General features: G+C 45.8%; 2 protein-coding genes across 2 annotated transcripts; one reads left to right on the top strand and one right to left on the bottom strand.

Annotated features, from left to right (window-relative positions):
* Positions 1–187: 187 nt before the first annotated feature.
* Positions 188–15,340, bottom strand: LOC311327654 (limbin-like). The gene is made up of 23 exons (XM_084460740.1): positions 15,222–15,340; positions 15,074–15,134; positions 14,006–14,190; positions 13,788–13,844; positions 13,046–13,220; positions 12,312–12,412; positions 12,070–12,135; positions 11,280–11,414; positions 10,752–10,891; positions 9,925–10,249; positions 9,459–9,698; positions 8,840–9,015; positions 8,442–8,601; positions 7,478–7,651; positions 6,756–7,054; positions 6,248–6,431; positions 5,240–5,377; positions 4,802–5,029; positions 4,463–4,686; positions 4,085–4,172; positions 3,350–3,525; positions 947–1,045; positions 188–759 (listed from the first exon to the last, which is right to left on the bottom strand). The coding sequence occupies exons 1-23, from the start codon at positions 15,333–15,335 to the stop codon at positions 324–326; spliced, it is 3,981 nt and encodes a 1,326-aa protein (XP_084316866.1). The 5' UTR covers positions 15,336–15,340; the 3' UTR covers positions 188–323.
* Positions 15,341–16,428: 1,088 nt separating this feature from the next.
* evc (EvC ciliary complex subunit 1) lies at positions 16,429–26,635 on the top strand (the record flags this gene model as incomplete). The annotated part of the gene is made up of 19 exons (XM_084460739.1): positions 16,429–16,608; positions 17,343–17,456; positions 17,699–17,785; positions 18,205–18,425; positions 19,593–19,677; positions 19,975–20,073; positions 20,234–20,374; positions 20,638–20,799; positions 21,281–21,497; positions 22,085–22,233; positions 22,496–22,594; positions 23,155–23,403; positions 23,631–23,740; positions 24,068–24,284; positions 24,622–24,837; positions 25,200–25,335; positions 25,841–25,943; positions 26,322–26,448; positions 26,534–26,635. The coding sequence occupies 19 exons, from the start codon at positions 16,429–16,431 to the stop codon at positions 26,633–26,635; spliced, it is 2,814 nt and encodes a 937-aa protein (XP_084316865.1).
* Between the last annotated feature and the right edge of the window lie 1,363 nt (positions 26,636–27,998).

Raw genomic sequence — 27,998 nt, 5'->3', positions numbered from 1 at the left:
TGTTGCATCCAGACATGGTGGATAGTTAACAGGCTACGGTCCAAGACCAGCAGATCATTCAGTGAAAAAGGTGAAAACACAGCTGCCTTTATTTAAAACAAAGACAAATACATGGCAGTTTTAAACTGTTAACAAAACTATATTGCTGCAAAGCATTTCCTACATACTGTCAGCGTACAGCCTACCTTATTAACTAAATGCATTATTCTCTACATAGAATATTTCATCCTCATCATTAATATCAAAAACAATAAAATGTTTACTATTTATAGGATAATCAATAATTGATTGTTGAGAGAAACTCATATGGAACATTTGTCAGATCAAGGTTGGTCAGTGGGGGCTACTGATCCTTTCTTTAGATTCAGGAAGTTCCTCCTCTTCCTCTTCCTGTTGGCGGCGTCCATATTGCTCTCCGGCTCTGGAGGGAAGCGAAACACGAACACCCTTTCGCCCGTAGCAGGGATGTCCATCACCTCATTGGCCGAGCGAGATGTAGCCGGTGCTACCGGTGGGCTCAACACAACCTCAGGTGAGGTGGAAACCGAGTTCCTGAGCTGCTCTGAGGCCGTCGCTCCGGTCAGGGCGGGTTTATGAGAGGCCGTCGCTCCGGTCAGGGCGGGTTTATGAGAGGGCCGCTGTGTGTCGGGCGCGCCACCCCCCCCTCCCTCCTGGACCTGCATTTGCAGGACGTCTCTCGGAGCTGGTCGAGGGTTAAAGGTCAGCTTCTCCAACAGGCTCTGCCTCTTCTCCTGGAGTCTGGGTCATTCGGAGAACAAAGGAGCTTTTGTTGGTTGGATTGTGTCAAAGTTTACCTCAAGCACGTGCAGCAACTGACCAGAACGTGTCTGTGTTTTTGTCTGATAATCAGTTGGGAAGGTAGACTTGCTGGAGGGAGCTGTTGCCGTGGCAGGAACACACTCACGCAGAGATTAGTCTGACTCACCTGGTTCTGTCCTGGTCCGTGATGGGGGCTGGTGCATTCCTACGTACCATGTCATCCCTCAGCTTAACCAGGATAGACCTGCTCGCTCCCCCGGACCACCTGCTTAAAGAACACGATCGTCACCACCTCACGGTCCAACAGAATACTGTAGCATCAACAGAGGGGCAGAATGGATCAATGAACAGAATATGACAGGGCCTGGAAGTTCGATATATACAGATTTTTCTTGTCCATTTTTTCTCATTGTCCGGTTTACCAAGAATGGGAGAATATTCTTTTCACCTGGCAAGAAAAGCTAAACCCAAAACCAAGATCTCCTCGGAGTTCTCTGGCGAGACAACTGCGGTCCCAGCTGACTTCAGACACAGAACACTCCTCACAAATTTCATTCGCGAACACAATCTTGGCCAGACATTAATACTGTAGGTGTTCCACACGCCTCGCCAAAGCCTCACCAGCAGATGGAAAATGATGCGGAGCAAAACAATTCTTCTTATTTCCCCTCAGAAAGTGACTGTTTGGAGAGGGAGAACACCCAGAGAGACCGGCTGCCAACATGATAAATAAGAAACCGGGCCAGAAAGAACAAAAACTGGGCTTTAAGAACCTCCTCGACTGGGAAATGACCAAACCGGCCACGGTAATATTAACACAATCAGTATCTTAGTTTAGAAAAACTTCACATGAAAAACAATAGAGTGATTCTCAGACCTGAGAAATCGACCAGTGAGGAGAGTCCAGATTATAGTTGTGGGTTCGCTCAAAGACTACGTCATGACAATGAGGTTGTCTTAAGAACGTGGATTAGACCGGGCTGGTTCTCTTCACAGGCTCAAACAGAAGTTAGAATACACACACACACACACACACACACACACACACACACACACACACACACACACACACACACACACACACACACGCAGACACAACTGTTGGAGAGTTGAAAGAGAGATCTCCTGAGATCTTAGGGAGATATTGTGAGGATTGCGCCCCACTTAGAATACCAGTTCTGTCAAAGGCTATTATTTGTGGAAGTATTTGTGTGGTAAGTATATATAATGACCCTAGGATGACTTTGTTCCGTTACTGGAAAAATGGCACACTTGATATGTATCAAAACATCGATGTCTCCTATTACTTTAGCAATATGAAACAAACTGCACTGAGCATAACAGATGGTTAAATCATCACGCTGCTCTCTCCGCTGCTCTCTCCGACAGACAGCCCTCTAAACATCTGGCGGTTGGGGAGGCTGCGTTCCACGTTTAGCCACGGGTGGGAGTCTCTCTCTACTTGGCATGGAGGCACATTTCAGATTCGACATGCTCAATGGCTCTCATTCATCACCGGAGTTAATGATTTTTTAAGAAGCATTTCTTCTTAAACGTTTCTAAGAGGGTTCTGGCATTCACTAATGTTCTCACATGGAAAATAAGAACAGAATCTATGAACACGGAAGGGCAGTCTTAAACAGTGAGTATAGGGTGGTCTTTAACGAGGCATGTGCCACTATAGGGTGGGCTTTAACGAGGTGTGTGCCAGGATAGGGTGGTCTTTAACGAGGCATGTTCCAGTATAGGGTGGGCTTTAACGAGGCATGTGCCAGTATAGGGTGGGCTTTAACGAGGCATGTGCCAGTATAGGGTGGGCTTTAACGAGGCATGTGCCAGTATAGGGTGGGCTTTAACGAGGCATGTTCCAGTATAGGGTGGGCTTTAACGAGGCATGTGCCAGTATAGGGTGGGCTTTAACGAGGCATGTGCCAGTATAGGGTGGGCTTTAACGAGGCATGTGCCAGGATATGGTGGGCTTTAACGAGGCATGTGCCAGGATAGGGTGGGCTTTAACGAGGCATGTGCCAGGATAGGGTGAGCTTTAACGAGGCATGTGCCAGTATAGGGTGGGCTTTAACGAGGCATGTGCCAGTATAGGGTGGTCTTTAACGAGGCATGTGCCAGTATAGGGTGAGCTTTAACGAGGCATGTGCCAGGATAGGGTGAGCTTTAACGAGGCATGTGCCAGTATAGGGTGGGCTTTAACGAGGCATGTGCCAGGATAGGGTGAGCTTTAACGAGGCATGTGCCAGTATAGGGTGGGCTTTAACGAGGCATGTGCCAGTATAGGGTGGGCTTTAACGAGGCATGTTCCAGTATAGGGTGAGCTTTAACGAGGCATGTATCAGTATAGGGTGGGCTTTAACGAGGCATGTGCCAGTATAGGGTGGGCTTTAACGAGGCATGTGCCAGTATAGGGTGGGCTTTAACGAGGCATGTATCAGTATAGGGTGGGCTTTAACGAGGCATGTGCCACTATAGGGTGAGCTTTAACGAGGCATGTGCCAGGATAGGGTGGGCTTTAACGAGGCATGTGCCAGGTGACGGGGGTGTGGGCGGTTCTTACGCAGCGCTCTCCTGCTCTGCGGAGGCCGGGCTGAGGGCTTGTTTGGGAGAGAGGGCGTCGATGATGGAGAGGAGCTCGGACTCGGGCAGCGTGGGGAGGAGGAGGCGCAGGGCCTCCAGGAGAACCTCCGTGGGCACCTGACTCTGCTTCACCAGCTGGCCGGCGAACTCCAGATCCTGGGGGAAAGAAGAAGGCTGACTTCAGATGGTTAACATAAAAAAGGTGACTGTAGACAAAAGGTTTGCAAGTCTGTGAGCGTCCACTGCAGAAATGTATTCTGCTTTTTTGTTTCCTCAAAGAGAGGACACAGCAGTAACAAGGCGTTGTCTAGGAATAAGCTTCATTCATTTCCAGTGAATTAATTCACTTTACTCTTCATGTGTTCACTTGTTGTGCATCATGTTGGAGACGTTTCACTAAATGACGAACGTTGGTTGGGCTCTGGTGGAGTTACCACAGATATTAAGCGCAGTGTACGTTGTCAAACCATAAATACAGAGAGAGTCGCACGAATATTATATTCAACATTTATACATTCAAAAAGTATACACTTATCTTTACTTTGGGAATTCGTGTTTATTCATGTATGATATTAAAATGTATATTCTGCAAATTTATAACTTATAAATTTACTTAAATTTATTAAAAAAAAAAAAAAAATCAAGTCTGATAACTTGAATTAATATTCAAGTTATCCAATAGATTTGTGTAGATATTCAGTTAAGGCCAGGTCACCTGGTCACAGTTTGCGTACAGCCACTTCAACTCTAACTGTTCCTTCAGGTCCTCCATGGCTTGACCTCTGGCATCCGACTCCAGCAGCCTGGAAGAAAAAGAATATTCTTAACTCAGGGATTTTCCTGCATAGAGGATTTTTTGGCACCCGCAAAGAGATGTTAGCCAGAGCCAAAGGAAAATAATCAGTGCCAAAATGCTAAAAAAAATAAAAATAGCAATTCATATCCTCTCCAAATGTGTTTGATAGCTGGTTTCAAGTGCAGCCCATCCCTCTTTCTTGCATTGTCCCTGGTTTGGACCACTAGTAATCCAGATAACTAATAGACAGGTTATCAGTATCTTAAATGTTTTATCTTCATATCCAAGAAAGCCCACCTTTCAGTCATCAGCCTTGTGACCTGATCACACTTGTACAGCGCCTCCTGGAGGATGGAGGCCATTCTGCAGTCACGCTGCACCTGGAAGAGCCTCCCTTCCTCCCCCTCCCCCTCCTCCCCCTCCTCTGGGTCTCTGATTGGCCCGCGGCGGCTCTGCCCAGACTCCAGCGTCTCAAACTCCGCCCATTCTTGCTGTAGCTGTTGCTCTGCTTCCTCCAGACCCTGCGTCCAGATAGAAAAGGAACCAATAAGCACTGTAGGTGGAAGTACTTTACCGATCCCACAGAAGATCCCCGTCACTACTCTGTCTCCGGGACGTTGGACCCGTGTTCCTCACCAGACAGTGGTTCTGGATGCTCTGGGCCGTCTCCGGGACCGCCAGGCTCGGTCCGGTCCGGAGCTCCTCTGTGAGCAGGCTCTGCAGGGACAGCATGGCTCGGGACGTCTCTAGGACCTTGGTCCTCCTCTCAGTCTTCTGGAAGTGGATGGTGGCCATCTGGACGGCGAGGCTTTCTGCCTGCGTCTCGAGCTCCGCTGTCCTCTCGCTGCGCATGTCCTCTAGGACCTGAGGACATGGGGACAGGCAGGGGAATTCAAATCCTTCCCTCCATTCCTCCCTCCTCTCCTCCCTCTCCCTCGTTCTCACACCTCTCTCTCTCTCCCCCCCCCTCCTCACCTTCTCAAAAGCACTGCTCTCCATCGCCTTCTCCTTCTCCTCTCCTCCATCTCCCTCGTTCTCACACCTCTCTCTCTCTCTCTCTCTCCCCCCCCTCACCTTCTCCAAAGCGCTGCTCTCCATCGCCTTCTCCTTCTCAAACAGTTGGATCTTGTCCCTGAGTGTTTTCTGGAAGAGAGGTAGTTCAGAAGGTTCTGGGTTGTGTCTGGTCTCCTTCCCGTTGGACCTCGTCTTCCTCTGCAAAACCTAGAGAACAGTTGAGGCAGTGATAAAAATCACACTCACAACATCCTGTCATGTGTCATCCTGTCATCCTGTCACCCTGTCACCTTCCACCTTCACCTGTTAAAACTCAATTTCTTGAACCGAATGCAAAAAGCTTTCACAACAAAACCATTAAGTTGTACTGTTGTGTGTAATCGTCGAATGGAACATCGTGGCATATGGCTTTAATAATGCATCCTTCTGCATCCTAATAAGTGCATAATAAGTGCATAATAAGTGCATAATAAGTGTAATCCATCATGTATTGTCACACTTTTAGTGTGGGAAACAGACCAGGGGAACGGACAGCAAAGACATTTACGGGACTGGGATTTGAACCCTGGTCTGACATGTATGTACTGTACGTGTTTGAACATACATGTTGGGAGAGTTGGTTAATTGTCATGTCAGAAGAGTGAAAGTCTACTGAAAGGAAGGGAGGAGACAAGAATAGCTAAAGGAAGGAAGGGAGGAGACAAGGAAGCTAAAGGAAGGGAGGGAGGAGACGAGGATGCTAAAGGAAGGAAGGGAGGAGACGAGGATGCTAAAGGAAGGAAGGGAGGAGACAAGGAAGCTTTAGGAAGGAAGGGAGGAGACAAGGAAGCTAAAGGAAGGAAGGGAGGAGACAAGGATACTAAAGAAAGGGAGGGAGGAGACGAGGATGCTAAAGGAAGGAAGGGAGGAGACCAGGATGCTAAAGGAAGGAAGGGAGGAGACAAGGAAGCTAAAGGAAGGAAGGGAGGAGACAAGGATACTAAAGAAAGGGAGGGAGGAGACGAGGATGCTAAAGGAAGGACCAGGATGTGCGTCCGTTCTCGGGGTGTTGAAACGGGGCCTCGTTACCTCTGGCTGCTCGGCCCGATCCTCCAGCGTCCTCCAGGTGGACAGGCAGGTCTGGAGCCGGGCCCTGGCCAGGGCGTGGGGCAGCACCAGGCAACGGTCCATCCTGGACAGACACTTCTGGAACTCCAGCTTCATACGCAGCAGGTCCTCGTCCGACAAGGTGAGCTGGGACGAGCAGAGGGACCTGAGAGAGACGCACGAAGACGACGTCCACGCATCACAATCCACAAAACACTAGTTTTATTTACTTCCATATGTAATATTTGTCATTAATCCTAGTTTTAATTATGTTAAATTATTTTAGCCAGTTATCGCCTTTTGTGTTGTTATGTTGTTTTTACTGCACTCAGTGAAGCACCTTGAGATTTGTCCTGCATTTTAAAGTGTGCTATATAAATAAAATTCATTATTATTATTATTATTATTATAAAACTACACCAAGCGCGTCGCATTCGATAACAGAATCAGAACGGTGTGGTGTGAACGGAGCCCGGCGTTGGGAAGCGACCTGAAGAACGCCCGCGCCTGGGCCCTGATCTCCTGCTGCTCCTGCAGCTCCCTCTCCATGCCCTCCTGCAGCGAGTCCCTGGTGCTCCTCAGGGTGCGCACGGCCGCCTTGCCCTCCTGGTGCAGCCTCTCCTGGGCCTGGGACAGAGAGCTGACCCCCTGCCCCGGCCCGGAGCCTGGGTCCGGCTGGAGGAGGGGGCGGGGGGCCCCCAGGGGCCACAGGGCTAGCAGGGCCTGGGCGGCCGCGGACTGGATGGTCTTCACCTCCAGCAGGGCACTCTGGATCACACGCATGGTGACCTGTGGGGCACGGGAGGGCGGAGGTGAAGGTTGCGTACCGACCGAATCAAATCAAATCAAACTTTATTTGTATAACACATTTCGAGGCGACACAATGCGCTTTACAGAGAGCAATGGGAGGGGGGCATAGGTCCCACCCCTACGTAGTCCAGACCCTGACATGCCGAGAGACCGTACGCTAGCTTGCTGTTCCATTCCAAGCAGTTCTTGCTCAACAGATTCTAGTGAGGGAAACTCGAGAATACTGGATGTCTTCCACCGGGCACAGTAGAGACAAAGTCTGTGATTAAGCTCAACTTAACACTCAGAAAAAAGTTTAAACTCGGCTTCCTAAAAGCTCCTTTGAAGCCCTACGGCCGGGCGTGACCCTACAGGGGCGTGATGACCCTACGGGGGCGTGACCCTACGGCTGGGGGGCGTGACCTTGCGGATGTCTGCGGCGGCCTCCTCGTCCAGGTTGTTGATGAGCTCGCCCAGCTCCAGACACTGCGCGATCAGCAGGTTCTGCCAGCAGAGCAGGTGCTGGCCGGGGTCCACTCGCTCGTCCAGTCTGGACAGACCCGATAGATCCTTCTGCCTCTGCTTCTGACCCTGGAGCTACACAGAGGACCATTCACTTCAATTCAATTCAATTCAATTAATTTCAATTCAATTCAATTCAATTCAATTAATTTCAACTTAACTCAACTCAACTCAACTCAACTCAATTCAATTCAATTCAATTCAATTCAATTAATTTCAATTCAATTCAATTCAACTCAACTCAACTCAATTCAACTCAACTCAACTCAACTCAACTCAAATAAAATAAAATAAAATAAAATAAAATAAATTCAATTCAATTCAATTCAATTAAATTCAATTCAATTCAATTCAATTCTTCAATGTCTTATCCCTGAGGCGCATTTACTTGGTATGGTCTTTGGCAGCTAGGTAATGCCCAGGTTGGTTGAAGAGTGGTGGCACTAATGTTATGGGTTTTTAGTTTGATTCCCAATTTAGTAGAACTAAGAATATTGTTTGATCATCGGTGCACATTCAAACAGCCATCCAACAACGTGTTTCTGTGGATTATTCACAAATTCAATTCGAATTGTTACTGTATGTCCTATGGAGTTTGTTTTTATTCACCAAATGTATTTATTTGTATTTTTTTGTGCTGTTTTACCTTCAGTCATTTATTTTACTAATGATTATGTTCCAATGATTTAGAGGTGATATGGATTTTATAAGCCCTTTGGGGTTTTCTACATGTTCACCTGCACAATCTCTTTACTTTCTGTTCTTATTGTTGTTCTCTGTTATACAAAAGTGCAAATAAATAAATCTAAAATCTAAATCAAGTGTTGGACTCTTGTGTTTCAGCCAGTGTGCGAGACAGACTCACCGTCTCTGAGATCAGCTCCCGTCTCTTCTTGACCAGACCACAGTGCATCGCTCTCCTCTCCCGGCCCAGGGCCTCGTCCAGACCCTGCTTCACCAGGACCAGCTCCTTCTGGGCCTTGTCCTGGAGCAGATCTACCTGCTCCTCAGACACAGCACTCCCCCTGGTGGACAAGAGGAGCAGAGCAGAGGCCTTCACTTTACCCCGATTGTGGAAAGAATGCTTCTCCTCTATGATCCCTTCACACGTATAATAAATACACACAGTAGACACAACATATACCCATTCTCTCACTGTTAAACCAGCTAGCAATTTCTCTCTTTTTTATCTTTAAAAATAGGATAATAGCCTTTTAAACATCTGTAACAGACTGTAGGCATTGTATGGTGAAGGGAGCCGACCTCCTGATGTCGTTAAACCAGCAGTCTATCTGGTTGGAGGTGTTGGAGAAGGTTTCTGAGATGAGGCCCTTCAGACTGTGGAGGCTGTGAACGAGGAACTTCCTCTGGGCATGGCGTTCTCCCAGCATGCACCGCTGGTTGGCCAGGACCACATCCAGCACCTCCTCCAGCTGATCCTGGACAAAAATCACAATCAGTTATGGATAAATATGGAATGTTCTTCAACTTCACATACAGGAAGTCATTTTTCAGTTGCATGTGCAATGGTAACAGTATACCAATCCTACTGTACATTTGCATTGCTGATAATTAATTTTTCAATGCAAACATTCTCTAATGCTTAAGGTGGGTATCGTTCAGAACTGAATTGAGACAGATTTAAAAAAAAGATTTTTAAAAAATACACAAAGGCCCACACACTGAACAAAGGCATCCCAAAGGTTGTCCAAACCCTGCTCAAATCAGTATTGCAACATAATTTAATCATATAGAATTTAAGCAAACCTGCATAAGAGAATCACACATTTTCTACTAATCACATTTAGAATGGCATTAGTGATGATTACTTAATGAATCATTAAAATAAATGATTACTTTAATATCAAGCTTGGAAACTAACCTGGAAAGTAAAGTAGTCATGCAGTAGACTCTTCACGGCACTCTTCTCCAGTTCGCCCATCCGAGTCGCCTCCTCCAGCTCCTCAGAGAAGATCTTATGGAGCTCCACCCGGCGCCACTCAACGACCTCCCTCTGCACCTTGGCAGACGCCTCTTCGTGTCTGACCAGCAGGGTGCGCTGCAGGTGACTCTGGTTCAGCTTGTGGAGCTTCTCCAGAAGTACACTACACTGAAGGAGCTCCTGGCGGAATTGAAAGTAGTAGAAACAAAATTACAAATAGAGGGGGTTTTTGCCTATCTAACCTATTCTTTTATTTCACATTTGTCTTCTTGTCTGTCCATGTCCTTGTCTGTCCATTACTGTGTTGTTTTTAATTGTGTTGAAAGTGCACTGAGGCACCTCGGTGTGATTTTGCACTCAAAGAATAAAAGTATAAAAGTATGAGACGATGCTTTGGGTCTCGTACCTGCTGGTCGGCGCGCCCACACAGGCGCTCCGCCTGCGCCTTCTCCTCCGCCTCGCGCCGGTGCTCCGCCTCCATCTCCTCCCGGGTCTCCAGGTTGCACTGCCCCGCCAGGGCGGCCATGCGCGCCACGTGCTCCTCCTTCAGCTTCCCCTCCATGCCCATCAGCTGGCCGTGGAGCACGCTCAGGAGGCGCTGGCGTGTCTGCGCGCTCGTCTGGCCCTGGGAACACAGGACGCCCAGCAGGGCGGCGATCACGTCCTTGTGGATCAGGACGCGAGTGGACTCCAGACTGGACGTGGCGCGCAGCAGGCTGGACATCTCCAAGCTGACGAGGACGCAGGGAGGAAGTGTGGAGATGAAGGCGGGGTCAGTTATGGATCAGATAATCAAAAGTGCCCTACAGGATATGACCAAATACCCAGAAGACCCTGCAGATGTTGTAGAAGATTTTCAGTGACTCCAGGGACATCGCCACACTTAGCACATGCACTATATAATTATTCACTGCCAAGATATACTTGTACACTATACACTTATACACTATATCCTTTCATCATCTCTAGTAACATTATTCATTTTAGGAACAACCTCAAGTCCTCAAGTCTACCTCAATATTGAGTGGTATGATGTCTATGGTATCTTTACTAAAATGAACCGTCGGTGCTATATTTGCTGTTTCTTGAATCAATTACATGCTATTAACAGATATTTAAATAAACAACAAGTTTAAATAAATAACTTCTTGTCCATTCCCAAGATACCACATAATAACTGATGTATGATAATACTCAAATTTAGTACAATCATTTGATTTAGGGTGAACTGACTTCTCCAATGCCTGATACATGTTCTGGGGTTCTTCCAGAACCATAATATCCACCATCTTGTCTTCAAACGCAGCCTCCTCCTTGGCGGCCTCGCTCATGTTACACACGGCGTACTCTGGGTCGGAATCATCCCGCTTTTTCTGAGAGAAAAATGATGCATAAGATTCAAAGAAGATTCAAAATATACTCCACAAAAACATTTAAAATATCCCACTACACTTTAAAAGTCTTCATAAACTCACCACTGTACAAAATGATTTGTTCTCAGTGATATGACTGTCTAAATGAATAAAGTGTATTTATTCAGGATTAAACATACTTTAGTTCTGATCTTGTTTGGTTGAATATAGAGTAAAGGAGGGATTTAGAGACCTGATCTTTGTTGGTTGAATATAGAGTAAAGGAGGGATTTAGAGACCTGATCTTTGTTGGTTGAATATAGAGTAAAGGAGGGATGTGGAGAGACCTGATCTTTGTTGGTTTATAGAGTAAAGGAGGGATGTGGAGAGACCAGCGAGAGAGACCTACTCGGTGCTGTAGAGAGCTCATCCTGGCTCTGGCACAGACCAGGTTCATAGCCAGGAATCCCAGAGAGAGCAGCACTAAGGACAGGAAGAAACCTGCCACGAAGCCAGCGAAGTGCACACCATGGTGGGGATAAATCTGCAAAGGGAAGAGAATGTTTTATAAGGGAAACTCTCTTTCTATGCAAAACTAGATATGGGATATGGTTAAAGGTGGTCTGTTCGATTTACTGCAATTTTTGTAAAAAAAATAAAATAATCCAATATATGCAATAAATAGGTCCAGGGAGTCATAACTATCTGTACAGTGCCTGTGGAGCAAATGCAGAATTTATTTTTATTATGAGCGAAGCCGGCCCGGCGCTGAGCCCCACCCCCTGAACGGCACCGTATATACTGTAAGAGAGGGGCAGCGTCATCTTGATGGACGTTTGAGACATGGCCGTTGGGAATAGGCCTATATAGCTAACGTAAGCTGAACATGGCTGAGAGAAGTTATAGTCCGGGTGCAAAGACACCACGGTCTTCGGCTAAAAAAGAGTCAGACAAAAGAAGATCACGTACACGAATCAATATTGGGCTGGCTTTTACTATCTACGCCCACTTGTTTATATCTGATACGCTGCACCATAGCCCCATCTAGTGGCCAAAAAAAGAAAAGAGAAATCGAACTGAGCACCTTTAAGGATGTCATATCTAGTGAGTAACTCTGAGAGTATAGCCATTAAAGCTTTACTATTAAAAACCCATAATTATGCGTGTATTTCCAGAGAAGGAACTTGTTAGCAACTTGCCTTGTCAGTGGAGTTCACCCTCAATGTCAAATTGGCAACGAGAGGACCAAACATACTGACATCATTCTGTGGGGCAAACAAAACACACAATAAACAATTGCTCACCTAAACTCTAACTGACAATTACATGATAATGAGATGATCATTACATATGCGGATGCCCACTTGTCTTCAAATAACGCCAACTTTGAACGTTTTTGCCATTTAATTGAGAGAAGGATAAGGAAAAATAATCTCAGTACCTGAGAGGCATTGGAGAAGGTGAGGAACGCTGGTAACTCTAAGATCTCACTCTTGTGACTCTTGATAAGAGCAGTATAGTTCACAGCATACCGTGATCCCACTACGAAAACACACAATATCATTGGGATAATCAATACAAACAAAGTGTTGTGAGCAGGGATGTAACAATAGTATAGTGATAAACCGCGATAAAATTGGATTGAATTTATCGCGATCAAATTATCATTACAACCATGTTTGATTTCAGCGCTTTGAAAAACTCAGTCAATACTATCCAGCATCAACCGAAGTTAGCAGTTAGCATCTCGCAAAAAGAGCTTAGTGCTGCTAATTGTTTTTGTGGTTTTCAATATAAAACCTGGTGAAATGATTTCAGTGTATCAGTAGCGTTAGAACATTTTCAACACATTTTATAATACTGTGATAATACTGATAACCGTGATAACTTTGGCCACTATTATCATATATAGGAGCAAGACGCCTAACCCCAAATTGCTCCCAATGAGCAGGTTAGCACCTTGCATGGCAGCTACCGCCATTGGTGTGTGAATGTGTGTGTGAATGGGTGAATGAGAGGCCATTGTAAAGCGCTTTGAGTGCCGCTAAGGTGGAAAAGCGCTATATAAGTGCAGTCCATTTACCATTTATCATGATGTGAGTGATTTTCATACCGTTACATCTCTAGGTGTGAGAATGCACATGTATGGTTACACGTACCACCCGATGTGTTTACCTGGCAGTGAATCAATGGCGAAGGTCTGGTACCCCTTCTCCACCACCCTCCCCCCGCTCTCCAGGGCTGCTATCCCAGAGACAGAGTCCCTGATGGCCAGCTGGGACAGGTTGGTTCCAACGTTGTGGATGAGCAGGAAGAAGGTGAGCTGAGGGAACTCAGCACCTGCCTGGACCTGTAGTTCACCTCAGAACATTACCCAACACATAATACTGAACATCCCAGAACACTACCCAACACATAATACTGAACATCCCAGAACATTATCCAACACATAGTACTGAACATCCCAGATCACTACCCAACACATAGTACTGAACATCCCAGAACACTACCCAACACGTACTGAACATCCCAGAACATGATCTAACACATAATACTGAACATCCCAGAACATTACCCAACACATAATACTGAACATCCCAGAACATCCCAGAACATTACCCAACACATAATACTGAACATCCCAGAACATCCCAGAACACTACCCAACACATAATACTGAACATCCCAGAACATTACCCAACACATAATACTGAACATCCCAGAACACTACCCAACACATAACACTGAACATCCCAGAACACTACCCAACACGTACTGAACATCTCATAACATTACCCAACACATAATACTGAACATCCCAGAACACTACCCAACACATAATACTGAACATCCCAGAACATTACCCAACACATAATACTGAACATCCCAGAACATAATCTGAAAATAGTGACCTTACCTGGGCGCATTTGCGAAATTTTACTCCAAATGCAGATGGCTCTGTCACACTTTGAACCTGCAATAAGCAGAGAACTGTCAATTGTTTCACAATGACTGGCACAAATTTCAACTTGTAGGAAATTACATTTAAATATTTACGATTTTAAGGGGGAAAAAAAGGTGACTGCCCCAAAATATTTTTTAAAGGTAAAATCAGTGATTGAGGAGCATCCTCACCTGAGGCAGCGTGGGAGCCCAGTTGAATCTGGTGAGGGTGCTCCTAGCCACCCTGCGGTGCAGTATGCTTGACAGGTGGCTTATGGAGGCGTAGAGCGAGTGTCCCCAAGGGCCAGCAGGGGCGAGAGAAGAGAGAGACTCCGCCTCCGCGGGGAACAGGAAGGACCCATGCATTCCACTTCCTCCTGAGAAGCAACATGTTAACTCAAGGACTACAATGGTGATGTAATATCAACTGCTATGCATGAAGCGGTCCCCTGTAACAGAAGGACAACTCGCTATGTGATATACTCTGCAACCATGACAGTTTGTGACAAAGACGGTTGACATAAGATGTTAGAGAACCAAGAAATAAGTAGTTAGAAAGCAATAACGATGTATTCTATCTATCTGATTAAAATAAGATAAAATGAGGCCATACACCACTATATCCCACTATCCCACTATAAAGGCACTATACCACTATAAAGGCGCTATATACAATAAAGTTATTATTATTATTGTTATTATTATTATTATATAAGGTGATTCAAGCTGTGATTAGAAACTGTAGAATGTGTGGATGAAGTGCCAGGCAATGTATGATGAGGAGACATGGATCTGGGCCCAGTTATACATCCATCCATCACAAATACAGTTTTATACAGTGATATCTGTGAGGATCAGACTCGGGTCAAAATCATTTGAAATACTATTTTACTAATTACTTTAGTGTTTACTTGAGTCTGCCTGAACTGTCAGGTGGGTGTTTGCATATTTGGGAACAGCTACTGGCTCCATTGTGCCAGAGAAGAGAAATCAAGCACAAGTATATAAGAATAATACTTATATTAGTATTTAGACCCAGGTCTGGTCTGTTTCTGTCAATGTTCCATAGGTATAACTAAATAATAACTGGCATGGCAATTAGTGAGGAATAGGCCTAGATGGCTTGAGATCACTATTCTGTATCAAAAGCTGATGTAATGTACAATTCAGTTTTCTTGTACAATTCAATTGTCATATATAGGCTGCAATACCCTACCGTCTAATGCATTGTATAATGTTGAATAAATGCTTAGAACAAACCGTTTATCCTAGGAAAGCTTGTCTCTGTTGATCCAACTGAGTCAATCAGTCTAGTCAAGTCCTAAAAGAACAGTGAGTTAATATCCCAGTGGAAAGATATCACCATGTTGGATGTTGCTGGAGACAGAAGGATGTGAAGCACACTCACCTTGGGTAAAGCATCTCCTAGAGAACGGGTCTTTGTGGCCGGTAGACGGAACCAAAGTGAAGGGTAGCATGATATGTCCTGAGAAATGTTATTGCACGAATACTTTCCATTCATGAAGATGTTGTCCTCCAGAATAGCGGAATAGTAAGCGGGTTCATTGTTGGTTACACTGTGGCAGCCGTGAGAATGAAAAGACCAGAACAAATGTCCGAATTGAAGACTGATGAAAGAGCATGTTGAGACAACGAGGATATTTACCCAAAGCATTCGATGGAGTCATACAAGTTAATATAAATTAAAAACCGTTAGCAATGCATAATCCAGAACTATAGATACTGTCCCGCACTGAAACATTGTAGCCCTACTCTGGCAAAACAGATCTAATACACACATTGGTTTTAATTAAATGCGAATCAAACTATTAAAAGAAATGTGTCTTATTGGAAACAGTTAGTCCACAAGGAAAAACGTTGGTAATGGAAAGTAAACTTCCTTGAAGACATTCCCAAAACTTTGGGAGAGACGAACTAGCTCCACCTCCCCTCGCGTCACTAGTCTCTCCTCGGGGTCCATTTACTTCACTTCCGTAAGCCCGCCCCCACATCCGGTTCTAGCCTGTAGAGCCCGCCTCCAACATCCGCTTGCTTTATTTTTCCTTAACCGGTAGTTCTCCTCGCATCTTCTTTTACACATTTCGTCGGTGTTATGCCTGATGATGCCAACGCGAATGTTATCTACTCGAAACTTCACCATGTGCAGCCTACAGTAAAAACATTACAACAACTGTTCTGTTTCCGGTCCAGACCGGATCATTATGCGATGCGTCATCGCGCTTCCGCTCTAGACCGGCGAAACAAGTGCGAACGAGACAGGCCCCAAGCTCCACCCATTGTCATGCGTAATTGGGATTTCGTGGCGTGCGCATCCTGAAAGCTGCTCGCGGATTGGCTGTCTCTCCATCTATTGAAAATGGTTGCAGTGAAAAAAGGAAAGTTATTTTTGTTTTCAACTTCAGTAGCTACTTTGACGAAGTAATAACTGGCCTCATTTTGGGCATTTTATCCCAGGAAAACTGTTTTAAAAGGCACCGGAGGTCTATTGCAATTTTTAATTAGCCTTACCCAGCCTACTTTTCTTTGGGGGATTTCCCGGTTTTCCTTTGGGATGAAACTGATTTTTTTCTGTTCCTCCATGGAATTATCCAAATATGACCGAACAGGAGTCGTATACAGAATGTCCCAGTGATGCGTTGGTTCATTTTACCGAATCACTGCACATCTTTACAGGGCTGTTGACAGTGTCCACTGTATGTGGCGGATTTACCGGAATTATCGCTGCAGCTCTTCTCTATGTATTTTGCCTGAAGCCAATGCTTTTAACTCGACAAGTAAGTCATGGACGAGGAATAGCCTATACTCACTCACTCACTCACTCACTCGCTCACTCGCTCGCTCGCTCACTCGCTCACTCGCTCACTCACTCACTCACTCACTCACTCACTCACTCACTCACTCACTCACTCACTCACCCACTCACTCACTCACTCACCCACTCACTCACTCACTCACTCACCCACTCACTCACTCACTCACTCACTCACTCACTCACTCACTCACTCACCCACTCACTCACTCACCCACTCACTCACTCACTCACTCACTCACCCACTCACTCACTCACTCACTCACTCCCTCACTCACTCACTCACTCACTCACCCACCCACTCACTCACTCACTCACTCACTCACTCACTGACTCACTCACTCACTCACCAACCCACTCACTCACTCACTCACTCACTCACTCACTCACTCACTCACCCACCCACCCACTCACTCACTCACTCACTCACCCACTCACTCACTCACTCACTCACTTACTCACTCACTCACTCACGTGTTTATGACACTACTATATGTGTTAAACAGAATTTGGGCAATTATCCTTGGGACCAATGTAATGTGCTTGCAGCTTACACATCATACTGTCTGCTGTATCAGAACCTAACCAACGTTGAATTGTACAGTCAAAAGTAGTTATGCATATCAATTTAGCAAATTAGAACGTAGTGGTCCACATGATGCACATTGAGTGATCTAAACAGTGGGATTTCACTTTCAGGGTTATGATGCATGGAGATTGTTCCAGACAGCTGACTTGGATCGTGAGAACAATCAAAGTGACTGTGTCAGCAACAGTAAGAAAGGAGTCCAAAGTGGCACTACCAGTGACAAAGTAAGTACTTTTAGGGAACAGACTTTATCTCTTTAACTTCACTCACTAAATGTTTGGTCACATTATGGAAAAAAATTAATAAAATGTTTAGGTACTTTACATCAAGTTCTTATACAGAGCAGTGCAATTTCATGCATTTATTTATTCACTCCAAATGGATGTCTGACACGTATAATTCCAACATTTGAACCTGGGATGTGTGTGAAAAAAAGATGGGTAACTATTGTTAAATTATTCTCCAGGACAGGAAGCAGCCGCCCGTGAACAGCGATGTGGCGGCTTTCGCATCGAGGGCGAAGGTTATTTATCCCATCAACCAGAAATACAGAGTAAGACTGAATTAAACACCCTTCACTCAACAGGAAAGCTGTCAATCTGTGGGGCAGCGGCAGGAAGAACGGAGGTAGTCAACAGAATAGATCACGAGTTAAAACATACAGGTCTGCAATGTTTACAAAATGGACGACATGCTTGCAAAATGTACATGCACAGCATTCATTTTGTAAACCAGTGCGGACTGGCCAGGAAATTTCAACATGTAATATCATCACCAATCACAACATAGGCAGTAAGAAAATACTTTGACACATTCACTTCAACATCCTTCAGATTAAACCTGGTTAATCTGCTAACATACAGTAGATATGTCAACAAACAGCATTCTCACCTGAGGCAGCATTCTCACCTGAGGCAGGAAATGTACCATTTCCTGTTGATCCATGATACCTGACCATGGCTTTGATGTCAGCCCTTAGCGGATGGGGCCTCGAACCCCTCGCTGCATGAACACTCCAAGATGGCGGCTCTCCCTCCTGGCGAGTCATCGTCCTCCACCAGCGGGGAGTCGCTGAGTCAGGACCAGGACAACGACAGCAGCCAGTTCATCTCCTCCTCCCTCATCCCCAAGAGTCTGCAGAACGAGAGCTTCACCAGGGTCACGCACTCCCCCCATACCCTGCTCCAGACTGGGTGAGCCAGGGTCACACTCCCCCCCACACGCTGCTCCAGACTGGGTGAGCCAGGGTCACACACTCCCCCCACACGCTGCTCCAGACTGGGTGAGCCAGGGTCACACACCTCCCCCCACACACTGCTCCAGACTGGGTGAGCCAGGGTCACACACTCCCCCCACACGCTGCTCCAGACTGGGTGAGCCAGGGTCACACACCCCCCCCCCCACGCTGCTCCAGACTGGGTGAGCCAGGGTCACACACCCCCCCCACACGCTGCTCCAGACTGGGTGAGCCAGGGTCACACCCCCCCCCCTCACACGCTGGTCCAGACTGGGTGAGCCAGGGTCACACTCCCCCCACACGCTGCTCCAGACTGGGTGAGCCAGGGTCACACCCCCCCCCTCACACGCTGCTCCAGACTGGGTGAGCCAGGGTCACACACCCCCCCCCCCCCACACGCTGCTCCAGACTGGGTGAGCCAGGGTCACACACCCCCCCCCTCACGCTGCTCCAGACTGGGTGAGCCAGGGTCACACCCCCCCCCCCCACACGCTGCTCCAGACTGGGTGAGCCAGGGTCACACCCCCCCCCTCACACGCTGCTCCAGACTGGGTGAGCCAGGGTCACACCCCCCCCCCCACACGCTGCTCCAGACTGGGTGAGCCAGGGTCACACACCCCCCCCTCACCCTGCTCCAGACTGGGTGAGCCAGGGTCACACCCCCCCCCACACGCTGCTCCAGACTGGGTGAGCCAGGGTCACGCACTCCCCTCACACACTGCTCCAGACTGGGTGAGTCAGGGTCACACACCCCCCCCACACGCTGCTCCAGACTGGGTGAGCCAGGGTCACACACACCCCCCCCCCCCCCCCACACGCTGCTCCAGACTGGGTGAGCCAGGGTCACGTACTCCCCCCACACGCTGCTCCAGACTGGGTGAGCCCTCAGCACCCCCCCCCCCCCACACGCTGCTCCAGACTGGGTGAGCCAGGGTCACACCCCCCCCACACGCTGCTCCAGACTGGGTGAGCCAGGAGATGACTGGAGGCCCTAGTTGCAGGCAGGGGCGGGGATCCTGGGGGGGTCAGGGGGGACATTTAGATTTAGATTGGGGTAGTGGTAATTTGTGCCATTTCTCTTGTTACCATTCCTGGTGTTAATGCAACCTTGTTCTGTCTGTAGTTTTGAAGGTAGGATCAGTCTGTATTGTTTGGCCCTTCAAGACGTCCAACAACACTGCTCTCAGGTCCAAGATGAAAAATGTTTGGTGGGTGTGTCATTTTCTTAATTACAATTTTCTCAATTAAAAAAAATAAAAATAAAAAAAAAAAAAAAAAATTACATTATAACACATTATTTGTTTAACATAGTTTTATTTATAATTTATTCATACATCCTCTTATGATTTGGTCCATTGCAAGACTGGATATGCAGGACAAAAGATGTCCTTTTCAATCAGTTAGGATTCAAATGCACAAATCAAGGAAAAACTGTTAATTATTGATAAGTATCTTATTGGCATGTGTGGTGATGAGTAATAATCACTATCTATTTTCTATCATAGATCTTTCTCCACACTCTTAAAATTCTACTCAGTGGACGCTTCCCCAAGGACAGAAATGACTCTGACTTCTTCACTGATGTTCTTCTCTCACAGGAAAAGGTAAATATTCACTATTCATCATTTCATGATGCACCTCACTCTTCGTAGATGTGTTGTAACACTTTCATTGTCAATTTGACCTCAACTCAATGTCAGAAGACTTGCAGTATAACAAATGCCTTTAGAATTCATTCTAAAACTATATTTCATGACTTTAAAGGAACTGGAAGAATTGAAAAAACAACAATCGACAACCCTGTTTGCTTGTGAGAGGAACAAAGACGTAAACTCAGCAGCTACTTGTACCTTGGAGGAGATTGAGAGAACCCAGAAAGACCTACTGGAACATGGGCTTCTAATGGTAACTTTTCAAGATGGCGTACGATAGCAATAGATCTGCAAAAAACATTCCACCACTGTCTTCTTAAGTATAAGCACTGCCTCCAAGTCTCTACCTCCATTGATAAAATTTGAGTGCGGACCGGGTGGTACACATGCTTATCGATCGTCAACATGCATCCACAATGTTAATGAGAACAACACAAACACGATATCTAAGAAATACCCCTTGGTGAAACATACGGTACCAGTGCGAGGGGCCCGCTGATGTGCGTCTCTCCCCAGACGAAGGGCTTCAGTCGGCAGGTGGAGGGCCTCTGCCGGCACCTCCTGGGTCGGACAAGCGTGCTCCCGAGAGACGACGCCCTGGACGCCATCCGCTCCCTCATTTCCTGTCTCCTACTGATGGAAAATCACCTGACTGAGACGCAGGCTTCCAACATGAAGGTGAGGAAGAATGAGGATGAAGTGATAAAGCTTAGATAAGGGAGCCTACAAGCAGATATGTTGGTCTTTTAAGGGTCCTTCCTAAGTCAACATTGGTTGTTGTAACCAAAAGGTACTAAGGAGCTATTTTCAATGTCATCCTATATCCAGTGCTTATTTTGTGATTCTATATTAATTCATGAGAACCCTGAAGTGAAGTACCTCTATGCGGCACACTCTCTCTCTCTCTCTCTCTCTCTCTCTCTCTCTCTCTCTCCCTCTCCCACTCTCTCTCTCTCTCTCTCTCTCTCTCTCTCCCTCCCTCTCTCTCTCTCTCTCTCTCTCTCCCTCTCTCTCTCTTCTCCTCTCTCTCCCTCTCCCCCTCTCTCTCCCTCTCTCTCCCTCTCCCCCTCTCTCTCTCCCTCTCCCTCTCTCTCTCTCTCCCTCTCTCCCTCTCTCTCTCTCTCTCTCCCTCCCTCCATGCTATTTCCGTCCACCCCAGCAAATTCAGGAGAAGCTGCTATGGTGGGAGGAGCTTACAGGCCTTCTGCAATCCCAGCCTGCCCTGCTCAGACAGGAAGTATCTCTGCGACAAGGCCTGGTGGCCCGAAGCCTGGAGCAACTGACCGCTGATGGACATCTGACCTTTGCCCTCATGGAGAAGACCCTGTCTGACCTCCAGAGTGCTCTCACAGAGGGCCTTGACCAGTGCAGCGAAGGTGAATGATACAGTTTACGAGAAGGAGAGTTTGACCGTCTTACGATAGTCTCATTCAGCAGACATGTTGTGTAATCACACAACTTGCTCATTACCTTACTCTGAAAATAGAGAGTATTTTACTACTGAGGTATTTTCACGTTAGCCAAAACCACACAGAAATATTATTTGTTGATCTTTAAAAAAAATAAAAATAAAAAGGGCACAAAATAAACGTAACACATGCAAATTAATCAGATTAGCTACCTTGGGTCTACCACCAGGGCTAACCTCATCATGCTATGAGCTCAGTTTCATCAACTTTACGCTAGTGGCAGTCTTTCAAAGGGACAATACATGATGGCCTAGTTACTAAACTTAAATGCACTGCTTTCTGAAAATAGCACCTTTCCATTACTCCCTCCATTACTCCAAAAGAGTGAGTTTAACGCTTAACTCCTTGAGTGCCGTTAATAGCACTGCCTTCCTAGCATTGAAACTTGAAAGCACACTATCGTAATCACTTAAAAAATTGGCCAATCGGCTTACAGTAATTATATATGGCATCATAACACTGATCTATTGACAGAATGACCCTTTCTGGTACAGAGTGCAGGAGGCAGACACAGGACCTGCTGAGTGAGAAGTGTAGGAAGATCGACTCGAAGAAGAAGAAACTTTTCAGGACGCATGCCAAGGAGAAAAGCCGTGTCCTGGACTCTGCTCTGACCCACAGCGACCCACAGGACTTTGTAAAGGTCATCTCTCTTTGAATATATAGATCAGGGGTTCCTGGTTGTATAATAGTTTATCACTGAGACAAATACTGTATCCAGTGGATTTATTGTCGTTTTTTCTCCCACTCTTTCTATTACTGGTATTATGAATTTCTGTAGTTTTGATTTACTTCAATGCTGCATCATTTGGAGAGAAAAAACAGCAGTTGATTTGATATTCACAGCTATCATGTAAGAATCTGACTTCATCCAGGTCGTAACACTCAGATAACGTCTACTTCAGGCATATCAGGAGCTGCTTGTGAGGCAGAGGAAACACAGCTGTGATCTAGAGCTGCAACAAGATGGGAGACTGGCTGAGGCAGTGTGTGAACTTTGGAGGGTACGTTCTAGAACATTATTATGAATAAGGGGTACGTTCTAGAACATTATTATGAATAAGGGGTACGTTCTAGAACATTATTATGAATAAGGGGTGAGTTCTAGAACATTATTATGAATAAGGGATAAGTTCTAGAACATTATTATGAATAAGGGGTGAGTTCTAGAACATTATTATCAATAAGGGATAAGTTCTAGAACATTATTATGAATAAGGGGTAAGTTCTAGAACATATTATGAATAAGGGGTGAGTTCTAGAACATTATTATCAATAAGGGGTAAGTTCTAGAACATATTATGAATAAGGGGTAAGTTCTAGAACATTATTATGAATAAGGGGTGAGTTCTAGAACATTATTATGAATAAGAGGTAAGTTCTAGAACATTATTATGAATAAGGGGCACGTTCTAGAACATTATTATGAATAAGGGGTACGTTCTAGAACATTATCTTTATTTACATTAACGGGTGCGTGTCTGTCTATGTGTGTGGATTTAAGTGTCTATGTGTGTAGATTTTTATGCTTATAAAAATAATATAATGCGATTTGTCTCCCCAGAGACTTCACTCCACCTGGTCGAAGAGGCTAGGGAAGCTAGCGAAGGAGATCCTCCTGACCGCTCTCTCCTCCCCGGCCCAGACCCAGACCCAGACCCAGGCCCAGACCCAGGCCCAGGCCTGCCCAGAGCGCGCTGAGAGGCTGTGGCTGGATCTGGACCATGACCTGGGTCCACAGCTCCAGAAGGCCGAGCACACGACCAGACTGCAGCTGGAGGGCTTAAGGGCCCAGCTGGAGCACGATGGACAGGTAGACACGCTGCTGGATGGGCGCCATGTTGGCTCATGGCTGCTTCCCTCACAACCTGCAGCTTCCACTGTCTAGGCGTCATATTCAGCAGCCTCCATATCTGATTCACTGTGTGAGTGTGTGTGTGAATGGGTGAATGAGAGGCCATTGTAAAGCGCTTTGAGTGCCGCTAAGGTGGGGAAAGCGCTATTTAAGTGCAGTCCGTTTACCATTTGCCATTCTTCTAGCTGTTGTCTGAGGAGGCAGCTCTGGTTCTAGCTTGTCTCAGACACCTTGGAGAACAGCAGCTGAAGATCCTCAGAGGGATGCTGGTGAGACAGAGCTCCATGCTCGACAGGTGAGGCAGTGAGACCTCTAGTGGCCAGTAGGTAGAAATGCATGTCATACAAAGACATCAACGTGATAGGCTACACCATACCATTAATCTGAAATGTAGCAGTGACTGCAAATAAAATCCTGAAATATAGTACCATGTTTTTTGACGACTTTGTTAAACAAACTTCTGATATTATTTTACGCCAACAAAGTTGGTGATTTACTATTATTTATATTTAATAATAATAATAATAATAATAATATACACTGTGTATATTGTTATATTTAGTTGGTGAGGAGAGATTACTCTACAAATTAAACTTTGTTATCTAAATGTCTTATTTCCCAGCCATGTGGGGATGTTGATAGAGAAGAAACAGCGCCTCCTGCTGGCAGCTGTAGAGAGGCACTTCGTGGCCAGACACTTTGGTCTGCGAATCCTGAAGGAGATGAGGCTGTCCAAGCTCAAAGTGCTCTCTCAGAGTGACTTCAGAGCCCTGGTACTAGAGGATTATACCAAGACCCAGTCTACTACGGGACTACCAACCAAAGCTCAGTCCACAAAGGTATTTTAATACTAAACTCACAAATAACCGGCCCTGAAGCCCATAGACCTTATAATAGTCTTGCCCGCGGTGACATCACACACCAAACATGTCTTGTAGCATTATCTTCATTTAGTAGCTACAATATGACTCAGAGCAGAGTTGGAGTCAATTCTGGAATGACTTACTGAGATAACACTGAAGTTGAAATGTGCTATACAAATAAACTTGCCTTGCCTTGAAGTAGTGAATTGATAAAACGTTTCTGGTCTCAAACGTTAACTCCAACTGCCTGACTGCTAACAGGATAGCGTGTTTAGTACAAACTCACTGCGGTTGATACTGACTTACCTCACAGGACGCCAGCGCCAGCGCTGCAGAGAGACACCTGGGCCCGGAGACGCAGCTGATTGGCCAGAGCTTCCAGCAGGAGTTCCTATCAGAGTTGGAAACGGGGGCGGAGCTCCTCCAGAGCCACGCCCAGCTGCTGGTAGGCCACGCCCTCAGCCACAGCGTCTGGCAGCTGATGGAGGCAACGCCGCCTCAGACGCAGTCCCTCTCTGACGGCAGGAAGGTAACATTTTGACTGATTGGGGAAATGTAGGCTAGCAGTTTACCCCTATATACCCCTATATATATATAAATATATCCCTAGCCCTTACCTCCAACTCACTTGAGGACGTCCAGGGGGATTTGAAAGGCGTTTAGCAACACGAACCTCAACCTGGTCCCTCCCTAAGTTAGGCGAGGTGGATTTTGTTTAGCATATTAATTATTCCTCTCCAGTTCTCTCAGATTTGAGTGCAGAGGTTCAGACTGAATATGATCTCTTTCATATTCTCTTCTCTGGCCCAATGACCTTTGACCTGTGAGTACAGTACTGTGCTTTTACTAGTCAGTCACTTACAGACAACCCTTTTCCCCCTTGTCACACAGTGTCACCTGAGGGAGGTGGCCTCGGAGAGCGTATACATGACTAAGGACTCCCTCAGTTCTCTGGTCCAGGACTACTACTCCCAGATCCAGGAGGTCACCGGTGACCTAGAGCAGGATGGCTGTCACACCCCCAGAGGTCAGAGGGCGATGAACAGAGACAGTGCCTTCATTTACCAATTCACAATTTTACATTCATAATCGCCATCATCACCTCCATCTGTTATAGTGAGATTCCGGGTATGTTTAGGTGAAAGGTAATAAACTATAGCTGTGTTGGGAATCGCTCCCTCGCTCCCTCGTTCCCTCACTCCCTATTCCCTATATAGGGTTCACCATGTAGTGAACTACCTAGGGAACGGAGAAAATGTAGGGTACATGCGCTGTTCCCTGGAAATCAAGGTGAATTGTGGGTAATAAATAGTGGACTATATAAGGAACGAAAATTCTGTGGAGAATTCGGACACTACAAACAAAATGGCTGACGCCCTATATAGTGCGCTATATAGTGAATAGGGAGCGATTCCGAACACAGCTTAAGTCGATACCAGGAAGTGTTCATCAACACCACGTCATTTCTCTGATGCTGCCAAGGCCGAAACTTGTAGTTTGGTCTAATCCCAAACGACTGTGTTTGACCTCAGAGGAGTGTAGGAGACAAGAGAGCAGCTCTCACCTCAACAGGGCCCTGCTGAAGGAGCTGGCCCACTGGGGGAGGAAGCCCACCTCGTATGAATTTCACCAGAGGTACTGGAGGGTGACTGGCGAGCTCCGGAGCTGGGTCTGGCCCCGTCGTACACACACACCAGAACTTGTGTGACTGAATGTCCTCTGTCATTAAAAAACGAAATGGTGACGTGGCTCCTGGAGGTGTGCCCGGATATATAGCCCGGGTGCCCCCTCCCCCAGGCTCGGGGTGGGGTGATAGCCCCTCGGCCCCGAGCCTGGGGGGGAGAGGACACGACACCCAACCCGCACGATGAAGAATTAAAAAATAAAGCTGTATCAGAGTGATGTAATAGGTCATACTATACACTGTGCTATTATACAACAATCTATATTCCTACATGCCTTTGTAGAACTACATTATATGGAAATGGGCTCACGGCTTTGTTTTGACAACAGGGTTGAACTCCAGAAGAGAAAGATGTTAGAACATTATGACTTGGAACAAGAAGTTTCCTCTGAAGCTCTCAAGAGAAGGAAACTCTCCCGGCATCAAACCTTGGAGAAAGTCAAAGTACAGTTACAAGTAAGTGTCATATGATTCAAATGATGCCTGTTTGGTTTATGTTAAGTATTTCTGTGGGTATGTTATGTTATGTTTGCACCAACAGGAGGCAGAAGAGGCCTTCATAGCTAAACTGTCTGCCTTAGCTAGGATCCATCTCTCCAGTGATGAGCTAAACACAACAGAGGATAATACAGGTAAGGATTGATTAGCAGTAAGAGTATTATACATTACATGGCTCACATTCCGTTTGATTGATTGATTTTTATTTATTTTTAAGACGGGGACAAGGTACAGTAGACATTTACCTTTTAGAATAGGGAGAGATGCACTGTACAAGGTTATAGCTAAAACAGCTAATTTCCACCCGTTTGCATTCAATGCCACTGTGCAGAATAGTTTTACCTGCTGTCAAAGACATCATTGTATTTCTGAAAATCTTAAATCTCAATTTTTGTACTGATTCTATGATGTTACTTGATACAGGGGAGGCGAGTTCAACTTTGAATCCGCTGTTGAATCCCATGTTAAATCCAGCGTTGAATCCAATGTTGGCTTGAACCCAACATCAGATCCAACATTGCGGGGGTACGAGAGAATGAAGAGAAACAGAACAGAAAACACCGTCATCGAAATGGTCATTTCACTCGACCTCCCTCAACCTTTCACATGCAAAACCCCTAGCATTTATAACAGGATGACCTCTCCAGGAGGTCGACACACCTCAGACCTTGTCTGCCCTAGAATAACCTTTCTTTGTTCCATTGTCCCTGCAAGATTTACCGCCCTTTCTCATATCACGTGCCTGTACTCTCGACCACTGTTGATGATGTCTGCCATTTAATATGACGTGTACAGATGGGTTAGCCAATCACATCCCTGGAAGCGTCATACCTGTGTATTGCTTGAATATAAGACCCTGCAACACCTTTCTGCTTCACTTCTGTTGGATGAACGACTCACGTGCGTTATTCTGGAAGTCCTTGCGCTTGGATGTTTTCTCAATAAATCAGACTTAACCTCTTTGAGCGAACCTTGGCAAATCCTTCACTTTCGATCAGATTTAAATCCACTACAACACACACATCATCCTGTTACTTTGAAGTCAGTTTGGAAGTGTCCCTGGCTGCTTTTAACCTGTACAAACATTTTAATGTGATTTTATAGAACATTTAAATGTGATTTTATGGTACATTTGAATGTGATTTTATGGTATGACCCAACTTTCTGTGTACATGGACTGTATTGTTTCTCAAAAATGATACTCTTTTAAAAACAATAAAAAAATGTTGATCACAAAAAAAAGATACTCTTTGTATTCCATGTATATTGTATTGTGTGTGTTGTTCAGACAGTATTAAAAACAAATAAAATATTTTTTGCTTGTGTTAGCTACTTATGGTAGGTGTAAGCATGCATGGTTTTAATAGGTTGCTCTAAATTAAATCCTGATTTAATCCTGATTTAAGCAGTTTTTGATACTTTAGAAGGCTTTTATTTTTAAATGCCACATCAGAATCTCGTGAAACTCCAAACTGAAATACATAGATTATTCTAGAGGAATTTTGAGT

The sequence above is a fragment of the Borostomias antarcticus genome, assembly GCF_949987555.1.
Source record: "Borostomias antarcticus genome assembly, chromosome: 33".
Taxonomy (NCBI): Eukaryota; Metazoa; Chordata; class Actinopteri; order Stomiiformes; family Stomiidae; genus Borostomias; species Borostomias antarcticus.
The sequence above is the reverse complement of the archived record's forward strand: the minus strand, read 5'-3'. Positions and strand labels throughout refer to the sequence as shown.